We start from the raw sequence: 12,004 nt of genomic DNA, 5'->3' as shown, positions 1-12,004 counted from the left end.
GGGGGAAGGTGCAGTAACCACATCAAGGAATTCTTTGCTCTCTGCTCGGAGCTGGATAAGTTGGATTAAAAGCCACTCTGGCTGACTCACAGATGCCCAAGTTTTGCATGTTTATAGCTCAATAAAACTCCGGTAATTGGGGGTGTTTGGGTGGAAAGGCTCCGGGTTCCTCTGGCTGTGTTTTGTCCATCCCCTGTCGTGCCTATCTCGATTTAGGCAGCCAGGTTAGGGCAGGCTGATCCCAGCCCCGGGAGATTCCAGCCCCGCAGCCCCTTTGTCATGGAATTCTTCCCAGACTTCAGAGGATTCACCCTGGGAATACACAGCAGGAATCATCCCCGTGAGAGCCCTGCCAGGAACAAACACCCCTGGAGGGGGGACAGTGACAGCCAGCCCTGGCACCAGGGAATTCCACTGGAATTCCATTGGATTTACCACATTATTCCCTCCTGCTCCTTCACCTGGGGTCAAACAGCACCTCCTGTGCTCCGGAGTGACCCCCAAACAGGGAGAGATCACATCACTGGATTAAATTCGTAATAATCTACACACTTTACCACACTTGGGTTGTTTTATCACACTGATCAGGGTTCAGTGGGATTTAATTTTACTACAAAAAAACGCAGAAAATTAATTTCTGTAGATTTTATCATCAGCCCTGGTTTCATCCCCATGCTACTCAGCGCACGGACATGCCAAATTCATGCAAAGCCCACTGAAGATGTTTGATTTTTAGGCCATAAATTCCCTAGAACCCCCCCCAAAATGACTCATTTTGTTTAGAAAAGGAGCTGCTTTAACCATGGAAAAATTAAATGTCATTAAAATGGCAGCTTCTTCTACAATAACAACTCACTTTCGCTTCGTATTTGGATCTTTAAAAGAGACTCATCCTTCCATTTTGTTAAAAAGAGCACTTAAAAAGGTATTTTTATATGTTGGGTTCTCTGAAAATACTGGTTTGGCAATACAAACATGGTCAGCTTTACAGCAGTAATTATAATTAAAGGATAATTTGAGTTCATTTAATGCCCTGCTTGAGCTTCATTTGTCTCCTTTGGAATTATTGCCATTTTTCTGCCCAATCCAGCTGTGCCCTGTCCTTTGTGCCAGTCAATACCCATGAAAATCGAGCTGATCAAGGGAAAAAAGAGGCCCTTGGAGCAACTGCCTGCACATCCAGCCCCAAAATACACTGAATTAACAAGCCCTGAGGGGGAAGGTGCAGTAACCACATCAAGGAATTCTTTGCTCTCTGCTCTGAGCTGGATATATTGGATTAAAAGCCACTCTGGCTGACTCGCAGATGCACAAGTTTTGCATGTTTATGTCCTGCCTGTAGCTCAATAAAACTCCAATAATTGAGGGTGTTTCAGTGGAAAGGATCTCATTTGTTTTGCTGCAGTTCACAGTGTGTGTTTTATACATTCCTGTTATTGTTATTTTTAGTTTCAACTTGTGAACCCGTTTCTTAGGACTGTTGAGACAGGAAAACAACAACCACTAACAAAGTCATGTCGACTTTTTTATTTCAAACTGTTGCAATACTGCATTAGTTACTGATTGATGTGGATTAAACCTCCCACCAGTTTTTCCTCTTTTACATAAACATGATAATACTGAAGTTTTACAGCAATCAGAACCCTGTCTCTAAAATATTTCTGTGTAACAGCAAGCCATTAAAAAAGAAAAAAAGCTAAGTTTTGAGATTGTTGACTTATTTTAGGGCCTATAATCTGCTTTTGAATCCTATTGCAGTGAAAACCTGTGTGGACCCACAGAGTACAGAAAACACACGTGGTTTTTGAGTCCCAGGACCACAAATTAAAGTCACAGGAAAGAAGAACAAGGTGTGGATGAGAGGGAAAAAGGCACAGTTGGCCCCAAGTCACACAGGAGGGTACAAAATCAAAGCAGGGAGAACAAAACACCTTCATTTCCCAACCTGAGGGAAGGCACGAGCGAGGCAGAACAAAAGACAAGACTTTTCTGATTCATACCTGAAAGATTCAGGCTTTTTAACCACCTGCATGAACAAGACTTAACTTCATTTAAAATGGTTTTCTTGTGTTTTTTTTTTTCCTTCCCTTTCAGTTGTTTCAAAAACAAGACTTAATTCCAGCTGGCACAGCCCGAGCCCACGTCCCTTCCACGCTGCCCAGCCCAGAAAGAGCATCTTTGACGGGGCTTTTTCAACCTGTTTTAACAAAACTAAATCAAGGGGCTTGCTGGTTTTGTTCTGCCTGGGTTTTTTTAAGCCCCTTGTGCCCCAGAGAGATCTCTGAAAACACACACATCTGCACAGGGAAATCGTTTTCCTGTCTGGTTGGGGTTTCACATGAGCAACGGCTGTTTCTGGTGTGCAGCTTGGGGTTTGTTTTTTTTTTAAACATTTGTCTCCCATGTCAGATGTTAACCAACAGTAAGTGTGCAAAATAAACACCCCCCCAAAGGCTCACACCGGGAATGGAAACTACTGGGCAAACAGAAATGATGTAGAAGAGAAAAAAAACCAAAAAAACCCAAAAATACACCTTCCTTTGGCTTTTTGCTCGATTCTTAAAGGCACTTCTGAAAGAAAAGGTGCAGGTTGAGAGGTGCAGGCACCAAAGAGGCACTGGTAGGTATTGAAGTGATATGTAAAAGGTGTAAAGAGGCTTTTCTGGCCAGGAATTCCCTGTGAGGGTGGCACAGGTTGCCCAGAGAAGCTGTGGCTGCCCCTGGATCCCTGGAAGTGTCCAAGGCCAGGTTGGATAAACCTGGAGCAACCTGGGCTGGGGGAAGGTGTCCCTGCCCATGGGATGAGATGAGCTGAGCTTTAAGGTCCCTTCCAACCCAAACCATTCTGGGATTCCATAACTGGATGGAACAGGAACTGGGAATTTCCAGTGCCAAGCTGGGCTGAGCAGTGGGTGGGTCCTGGGCAGGGGTTTCTCCACCTTTCAGGCTCTAAGACTTGGTCTCTTTGCCAAAACACTTTTAAGGTGCACATACAAAAAAATCAATAAATAACACCTGAATCTTAACAGTTTCGTGACAGATCCTTTAAAAACTCAGGCACGTCTCCTCATGTTCCACAAAGAACTAGAAATATTTATAGGATTAAAACCCATTTTCTTTCCTATTTCTTTTTTTTTTTTTTAACACAGCAAAGTAAAATTCAGCAAGGCACTTCAATTTTCTTGCTAACCAGTTCTCCATGTTCCTACAGTGAAAAGAGCAGCACAGAAAAGGGGGTATTTAAGCACCCCCAACCCCAAATTTGGCAATATTTGCATGACACAATCCTAGCCCAGGTATTTCAGCTTTTAATTAAAACAGTGGAGCACTGGTTTTAAATTTCTTAACCCTCACTGTTCACTTATCAATTATTTTCAGCTTCAGAGAAGGAAAACTCAGATTTTTTTTATGCTCAGTGAAAGCAATTGTTTCCTGTTCTACCACCTTCTCCCTCCATAGATTACACAGAGTAAGAAAAAATAAGGCAGGAGGAATAATTTGCCAAAGAAAACCAGTCCTAATTCACCAGGAATCAGGACAGAGCAATTTATAGCCCTGTTTTCAAGGGAAAAACGTCATTGAAGGCCATTTGCTGAAATCCAAACCTAAAACATGGGCAGGACAATTCTGTGCAGCATCACAGGGTCATGGAATATCAAAACCATATCAAACCCACGCAGCATTTTAACTCCAGCCCTGCAGTCTGAGTTTCCTCCTTGCTCTCCTGACACCTCTGCTGTGCTTGTACCAATTTTTGGGCACCAGTTTTTTCCCCACAAGCAGTACCTGGGGTACGTGGGGGGGAAAGGAGGCACCAAAGAGAAGCAGGGGAGTGGTTTCTTCATTTCCTTTTTGTCCCACAAAGTTCTCTCCTCCTCTTCCCTCCTCCTAAAAGCAGTGGGGGGGTTTGCAGGGAGCTGTTTCCTACACCAGCCCTGCCACCAAATTCCCTCCTGGCTGCAGGATAATGGTGGGAAGGCAATTCATCAGCAGTTGCAAGGCTGTTTGGGGTGGTTTGGGGATACAGGGAGTGCTAAAAGTGCAAAAGGACTCTTGTTCTGGCACACAAAGGGGTTTACAGCCCATCCCTCCTCCAGCTCCCTGTGCCCCAATAAAGGGGCAGCTCAGCAGGATAATGGGATTGTGCCAGAGGGGGAGAGAGGAGGGAGGACAGGAGGCAGCTGGGCAGTTCCTGACTGGAATTTGGGGTCTCTGCTGTTGAACAGCACAGTCAGAACTGCAGGACAGTGAGGGGCTGTGCTGCACCACCTCCCAAATCCCCCCTGGTACCTTCACAGCTCCACGGGCACCACGTTGATCCACATCCCCCTTCACACCTTCAGGATGACAATGGGATGTGCTGGGTCTCTCCAGGGGAGACTCTGTAATTCCAGGGCACGGAGGAAGGAGCTGGAATCCCACGCTGGGAATGCACAGGGAGACCTCCTGGACTCTGTGTGTGTGGGCCAAGGTCACTGCAAAGCCTTGGGCTGGTGCCTCTGGGTGTGAGGGGTGCAATTGGTGGGGTATAAAGGTGCAACAGCATTAAAAATACACCTTCAGCAGCCCAGGATGGGCCAGAACGTGGCAGAAGGTGAAGTGCTTGAAAATTTAAAAAAAACAAATGTAATCCAAGCCCTGAGCTTGGACATGGACTGTGCTACATCAGAGCAGCAGAGCTCCAGCTACACTGGGAAAAAAGAGGAATCTTCCCACTCCTCTCCTTTCCACTCCTCACTCGAGTCACTGCAGCAATGCTCTGCTGAGGAAGAATATTCACTATATAGAAACAGCCCATGAGCTTGTAAAAAACCACCCCAAAACCAGTGAGATCCAGTTCAGGGAGAAATGATGATGATGATAAAAGGACCATCACTGCTGGACCCCAGGAGATGGTGTGTCAGGGGCTCTAACAGCACGCCCAGCCTGGGGGGGAGGTCTCTTTTAAGTTAATATAATCCCCACTCCCAGCACTGGAGGAACTTCCATCACCCGTGGATGAGGACATCATCTTTTCAATCAGCACTCTGCAAGAGAAACATTCTTGTTGAAGAAAAAGAGAAATTTAATCTAATGTAAATATATTATTTCATCATAGAAGAGAGAGTTAAGTTGTTATCTATCTGTTACCTATATATATGTATATAAATAAACCTTGCAAGTATCTTCCCCTTCCCCCAATACTGAGTAACTGTGTTTTGTCTGAAAACCCTCTCACACTAAAGCAAATTGTGGGAGGGGGGGCTTGAACTTGGAAATTGGATTTTTGAGGGGTCTCAAACCACCACAGGGAGTTTGGTTTGTGGGTTTGTTTGGTTTTTTTTAACCAGCAGCATTGGGGGGGCACAAAGCTTTTCAGCAGTGCAGAAAAGAAACAGCAGTTCAGCTCAGAAGGACACAAAACTCCAGCAAAATGATTAAAAAATCAGGTTAAGGGACTTCACAGCACTGAGAAGAGGATTCCTAAGATTACCTGGCAGCATCAGGAGACTCTGCAGTGACTGGATAACTCACAACACCCACTGCAACCACCTCACCTCGGGCCCAGTTAAGGACTGGGACACATCAACAGATCCCCTGGGTACCACCTGCCCAAGCTCAACATGAGCTGTGAACACCCAGACTAGGTTTAGATTAGACACAAGGAAAAAATTCTTCATGGAAAGGGTTGTAAAGCCCTGGAAGGGGCTGCTCAGGGTGGTGGAGTCCCTGGAAGTGCTCAAAAAATGTGTGGATGTGGCACCTGGGGATGTGGTTTAGTGGTGAACATGATGGTGGTGATGGTTTGAAAGTTGGATTGGATGATCTTAAAGGTCTTTTCCAACCTTAATGATTCCGCGATTCCCATGCCCTTCACAAAAGGCCAGATTCTGCACTAAAGGATTGGTGCATCACCAGAGAAATTCTGATCTCTTTGCACAAGAACTCCCATCCTCCTGGAAGAGGCCAGCACGTGAAAAAACACCCCTGGTGCAGTTCAAAGGATTTCTGTGTCCACGAGCAGGTCAGAGCTGATCCGAGGAGGGATGAACTTGTGACCTCTCAGAACTCAGCTTCCTTCTGGGAGATTTATTGTGTGTTTTTGCTGCTATTTGTTGCTCACTGACAGCACCTCCCTCACTGTGTTGGAAAAGATCACAGGATCAGGGAATCACAGGATGGTTTGAGTTGGAAGAGACATTAAAGCTCCTCCAGTTCCACCCCCTGGCCATGGGCAGGGACACCTTAAATGAGCCCAGGTTGCTCCAAGTTTATCCATCCTGGCCTTGGACACTTCCAGGCATGGGGAGACCACAACCTCTCTGTGCAGGGAATTAACTCTTGGATGCATCACCAGGCACTGTTCCTACCTCATGGACTCATTGATATTCTTGTTTTCCTTGACAGAAGTCTCCACCCATCCTGAAAAGCCATTTTCCTTGCTGAACCGATCCACTTCTTCTCTTGTCACTGCCCAGGGGGAGAGGTCACACTGGAAAACAGGAATCAGGCACTTCAGAATCACAGAATCATGCCATGGGTTTCAGCTGGAAGGGAACTTAAACATCATGTCATTCCTCCCCCCTGCCCTGGGCAGGGACACCTTCCACTAGCCCAGGTTGCTCCAAGTTTATCCAAGGTGGCCTTGGACACTTCCAGGGATGGGGCAGCCACAGCTTCTCTGGGCAACCTGTGCCAGGGCCTCTCCACCCTCACAGGGATGAATTTCTTCCTAATTTTTAAGCTGGGAGGGCCATTTACTGCCTGTGTGCAGGCAGCTCAGCCCTCCCCAGCTCCCAGATCCCGGGCTGATAGAGAGCTCTGGGGCAAGGTTCCTAATGGGATGTTGCAAGCAGCAATTTATTTATCTCATCTGAGTTACTGACACACCTCAGTCAGGCACGCATGGAATGGAGCTTCAAACACTGTCCCTCGTCCCAAATCTGCCTCTCAGCAGCCAGGAAAGGAGTTCCAGGTGGCCACAGTGATGACAACAGGATGTGCCAGGAGGCAGAGAGACCCTGACCCACAACAGCTCGTGGGGCAGGCACACAGATTTCCCTAAAACAGGCAAAACTGCTACCTCAGAACAGAATCCCAGAATTGTTGAGGTTGGAAAATCCCTCCAGGATCATCGAGTCCACCCTGTGCCCCATCCCCACCTTGTCCCCCAGCCCAGAGCACTGAGGGCCACATCCAGTCCTTCCTGGGACACCTCCAGGGGTGGGGACTCCAAACCTCCCTGGGCAGCCCCTTCCAGTGCCTGAGCACCCTTTCCAGGCAGAAATTCCTCCTGGTATCCAACCTGACCCTCCCCTGGCACAGCTGGAGGCCGTTCCCTCTCCTCCTGTCCCTTGTTCTCTGGGAGCAGAGCCCGACCCCCTCCTCCAGCTCCCCCCTCCTGTCAGGGGGTTGCAGAAGCAATCAAAAACCAGTTATTGAGGGAAGTGTAAATTGTGGAGAAGTGGAAAAAGAAAAGCCACTCCCCTGCCCACCCATCACGAGTCATCTCCAGTTTTGGGCTCTCCCAAACCAGGCAAGTCTCAAACTGAACCTGGAAAGAGCTGCTGAGCCAGGGCTGGCACACGAAGAACATCAAGGTAGTTTTTAAATGAAGGAAAAATTTAGGAAAGGGTTGTAAAGCCCTGGAAGAGACTGCCCAGGGCAGTCACCATCCCTAGATGTGTTCAAAAAACGAGTGGATGTGACACTTGAGGACATGGTTTAGTGGTGCTGGACGTGGTGATTTATATTAAAGGTCTTTTCTAACCTTAACAACTCTGCAAGGTGTAAAGATTAAAAAAGACAAAGCAAAGCTTTGTAATCCAGGAGCTGCAGAGCTCCAACAGCACAGGACAAGGTGCTGCATCCCAGGGCAGAGCAGTTGGGAACAACTCAATGCATCTACCAAGGGCCCTGCTCATGGAGGAGAATCCTGCCTAGAAAATGGAAACTCCAGGAGAGTTATGGAAGGGATTAAAAGACAACAGGCTGTGGGATAACTCTAGGCAAGGGTGAGTGCTAAAGGTGTCCCCTTCCATTCTGCACCCCTGTGCATGCACAGAAACAGGGAGAAACATCCAGGAACACCCACAAATATATCCAAACACACAGAAGCACAAATACACACACACAAACACACAGAAACACATAGAAACACACAAAATACCCACGAATATATCCAAACACACAGAAATACAAACAAACACACAGAGAAACACATAGAAACACCCAGAAATACCCACAAATTATATATCCAAACACACATAAAACACATAGAAATACACAGAAACACACACAAATATATATCCAAACACACATAAAACACATAGAAATACACAGAAACACACACTAATATATCCAAACACACATAAAACACATAGAAATACACAGAAACACACACAAATATATATCCAAACACACATAAAACACATAGAAATACACAGAAACACACACTAATATATCCAAACACACAGAAACACACACACAGACACACACATAGAAACACCCAGAAATACACCAAATATATATTGAAACACACAAAACCACATAAAAATACAGAGAAACACACACTAATATATCCAAACACACAGAAACACACACACACACACAAACACAAAGAAACACTCAGAAATACCCATAAGTATATCCAAACACACAGAAACACGTAGAAACACACACAAATATATCCAAACACACACAGACAAACACAGAGAAACACACAGGAACACACACAAAATACCCACAAACCCAAACCACACAAACACAAATGGACAAACACACACAAACTCACACAAAACCACACAAACACACACAAACACACACAAAGACACAAAAACACACACACAAAGACACCCAAAGACACCCAAACACACCCAGAGCTCCTCACCTTGTTGGCCAGCAGCAGGCAAGGCACGGGATTCCCGTCTGGCAGCAGGAGCTTGCTGTCCAAATCCTGCTTCCACTTCTGGCTGTTGCTGAAGGTGCTGATGTTGGTGACATCAAACATGATGACACAGGCTGAGGCCTCCCTGTAGTACAGGCGGGTCATGGATGTGAAACGTTCCTGTCCTTTGGGATCAAAGAGGAAAAAAAAACCCCCAGGGTTACTATTTTGGGATTTGTTCGTGCAAATAATGTGTTTACTGAGGTCCATCCTTTTCTCAGCTGACACTGGTGGTCCCCACTCAAATAATGAGGAAATGCAGGCACTCCAGTTTGATTCCAGTGGTGGAGCTGGAGCAAACTGGGCAGCTCTGAATGCCAGCACTCAGATCATAAAGTCATGGAATCCCAGACTGGTTTGGGTTGGCAGGGAAATTAAAGCTCATCTCATCCCACCCTCTGCCGTGGGCAGGGACACCTCCCACCAGCCCAGGTTGCTCCAAGCCCCATCCAACCTGGCCTTGGACACTTCCAGGGATGGAACAACCATAATATTTGCATTATTCCTGGTGTAACTTGGAGTCCCCTCAAGCCACCCCTGTGTCCCCACACACCTCTGAGGTGCTGGGAGTGCCCAGGGACTGTCAGCTCGGGCATCTCCTTCTCTTGGGGCACAACAAGGGCACGGTGCCAGCCTGGCCCCCCTGCTTTCCACACCTCAAAACCCTTTTTTTTTTTTTTTTGTGCCAAAACCGAAACCAGTTTCTTGCTGCAATCCTCCTGCTGCCAACTTCTCCTTCCTGTTGCCTTTTTAAGGATTCCAGACACGGGCGGCCGAGCAGCGAAACGGGAGGAAACCACAGCCCTGTTTTTCTCATCTCTCCGGATCCAGAGGTGCCATTTTAGAGACGCTGCTGCCCTGTCCTGGTGCCAGGGAATTTGGGAGCCACGTTTTCCTGCACCTCTCCGGGGAGTAGGGGCTCTTCACTCCACCTCAGCACACAGAACACTGTCCCCTGGACTGTGTCCTCCTCCCATCCTGGTGCCCTCACCTCGGGGGCACCCAACAGTCTCCTCTTGCCCTGCCTGCTCCTGAGGGATCCACTGGCCCTGCTCCCACAGCTCATGGAGCAGCCAGATCCCAATCCTGGCAGCCAAAGCAGTGTAAGGTCCATGAAGCTGCTCCATGCAAGGCTCAGGATTCCTGGCTGTCACGCCAGAAATCCAGGTTTTAACACAAAATCTGGAGCTGAGAAATCACATATCCAGCTACAGATGAGCCTGTTTCCCATTCCCTCTGCTCTGGCTCTGAAACCAAAAGGAAATGCTCAGCAGGAATTACTGTTTGTGCTGCTGAGCTCCTTGCAAATGGGCTTTTAATTAAATATTTAAATTACTATGGCAGGCTAGAGCCAGCCCTGCAAACCAGAGCAGTCACACCCCTGGAATCCACAGGCTTCTGGGATTTATTTTGGGAGCAGAAGGAAGAGGAAAAAAAAATGAAGAGGAAGGGGGAAAAGGAAGAGGAAGGGGGAAAAGGAAGAGGAAAAGGGAAGGGGAAAAGGGCCAAGCCATTGAGAACTTTAAATTGTGCTCCTGTTTCCTGTCCCTGTGGACTCACCTGCAATGTCCCAGAGCTGCAGCCGCACCGTCTCCGACTCCGACCACTGAACCACCTTCAGGGCAAAATCCACTGGGGAATCCCCAAAAAAAGAAAGGAAACCTCGTCAGGGGTGTTCTGCACCACAGAGCTCATTCCTCCACAGCCTCTCCCCATCTCCCAGCACAGGCCAAATCGTGGGACCTTCCAGAACCCTGAACCAGTGGGTTTGTCACCAGCCCAAGCACAACTCCAGGTTGGATGGTGCTTGGAGCAACCTGGGCTGGTGGAAGGTGTCCCTGCCCATGGCAGGGGGTGGAAGGAGATGAGCTTTAAAGGTCCCTTCCATCATTCCATGATTTGATTTAACCAATGCAGTGAGTCAGAAGGGGAAACCCTGTGTTCCTCAGATTCTGATGGGTCAGGTTTTCACTGCAGGGGAAAACCTGTGTGGTGCTGCTGGCAGCCACCCTCAGCAGGGCTGGGACTTACCAAAACCAGGAACTAAGAGATAAAAAAAAAAAAAAAAAAAAAGAAGAAAAAAGTCTGCAGTTCTTCCTGCTGGGAGTGACCGTGGGCACAGCCTCGTGCTCTGCCCACTGGGATGTGGCTCTCCAGTGTTTTCCACTTTTAATCCATCCCCTCCTCAATTCCTGAATAAGAAGACTTAAACAGCTCTGCTTGGCCCCCACTATTTTGGGCCCTTGGGGAGATTTCCTTGGAAAAGCCTTGTCAGCTCCTGCTCCTTCCAGGTTATTCATTTACACTGGTGCTGAACAAAGAACCACAACCCCACTCAGCCCCATTCCCAGACCTGTCGCTGCCCCATCACCTTCCCAAGCACCACCAACACCCCAGTGGTGGTTCCAGGCTGTTAAATTCATGCCAAACCATTAATTAATGCTGCTGGTTTTACTGGGAAGAGCTGAGCCTGTAACCTCAGACCGTCCAGCTCCTGGGGGTCGTTATTCCCAGGAGGGGGGAGAAGGATGGGGCACCCCGGGGAATGAGCCGGGCAGGGGGACAGAAACCCCCGGGGGGCTCAGGGAAGAGGCTCTGGGAGCTGCCGCGGGAGATGCTCAACAAACCACCGATGGGAGCTTGTTCCTTTCCCAAATTCCCGCTCCCACGGCTGCAGGGGGAGCAGGACGAGCACCCCACGGGCGAGGGGCGGCGGTCCCGGGGGGCTCGGCCGAGGGTGGGGGGGTCCCGGGGCGCTCCAGGACGAAGCCGAGAGGGCTCGGGATGCGAACCGGGGACAGACCCGGTGGAGAGGTCGGTGCCGGTCCCGGGGGAGGGCACCAGGACCCAGGGGGGACCCCGGGACCCCAGGGAGAGCACTGTGACCCCCGGGAGAGCACTGGGACCCCAAGGAGAGCACTGGGACCCCAAGGAGAGCACTGGGACCCCAAGGAGAGCACTGGGACCCCGGGGAGAGCACTGGGATCCCGGGGAGAGCACTGGGACCCCAAGGAGAGCACTGGGACCCCAAGGAGAGCACTGGGACCCCGGGGAGAGCACTGGGACCCCGGGGAGAGC

At 48.6% G+C, this 12,004-nt stretch overlaps 1 protein-coding gene across 1 annotated transcript in view; it reads right to left on the bottom strand.

Moving 5' to 3' along the window:
- Positions 1-3,071: 3,071 nt before the first annotated feature.
- The window catches only part of RAB29 (RAB29, member RAS oncogene family), a 9,348-nt gene continuing 415 nt past the window's right edge, over positions 3,072-12,004 (bottom strand). The window contains exons 2-5 of the mRNA XM_027659882.1: positions 10,487-10,558; positions 8,870-9,051; positions 6,351-6,472; positions 3,072-5,027 (exon numbers count right to left, since the gene is read on the bottom strand). Of these exons, the coding sequence (XP_027515683.1) occupies positions 4,910-5,027; positions 6,351-6,472; positions 8,870-9,051; positions 10,487-10,558 (494 nt within the window). The 3' untranslated portion in view covers positions 3,072-4,909. The remainder of the gene's footprint in view (positions 5,028-6,350; positions 6,473-8,869; positions 9,052-10,486; positions 10,559-12,004) is intronic.

This window comes from Corapipo altera, unplaced genomic scaffold, assembly GCF_003945725.1.
Source record: "Corapipo altera isolate COAL_440 unplaced genomic scaffold, ASM394572v1 77b, whole genome shotgun sequence".
Taxonomy (NCBI): domain Eukaryota; kingdom Metazoa; phylum Chordata; class Aves; order Passeriformes; family Pipridae; genus Corapipo; species Corapipo altera.
The sequence above is the reverse complement of the archived record's forward strand: the minus strand, read 5'-3'. Positions and strand labels throughout refer to the sequence as shown.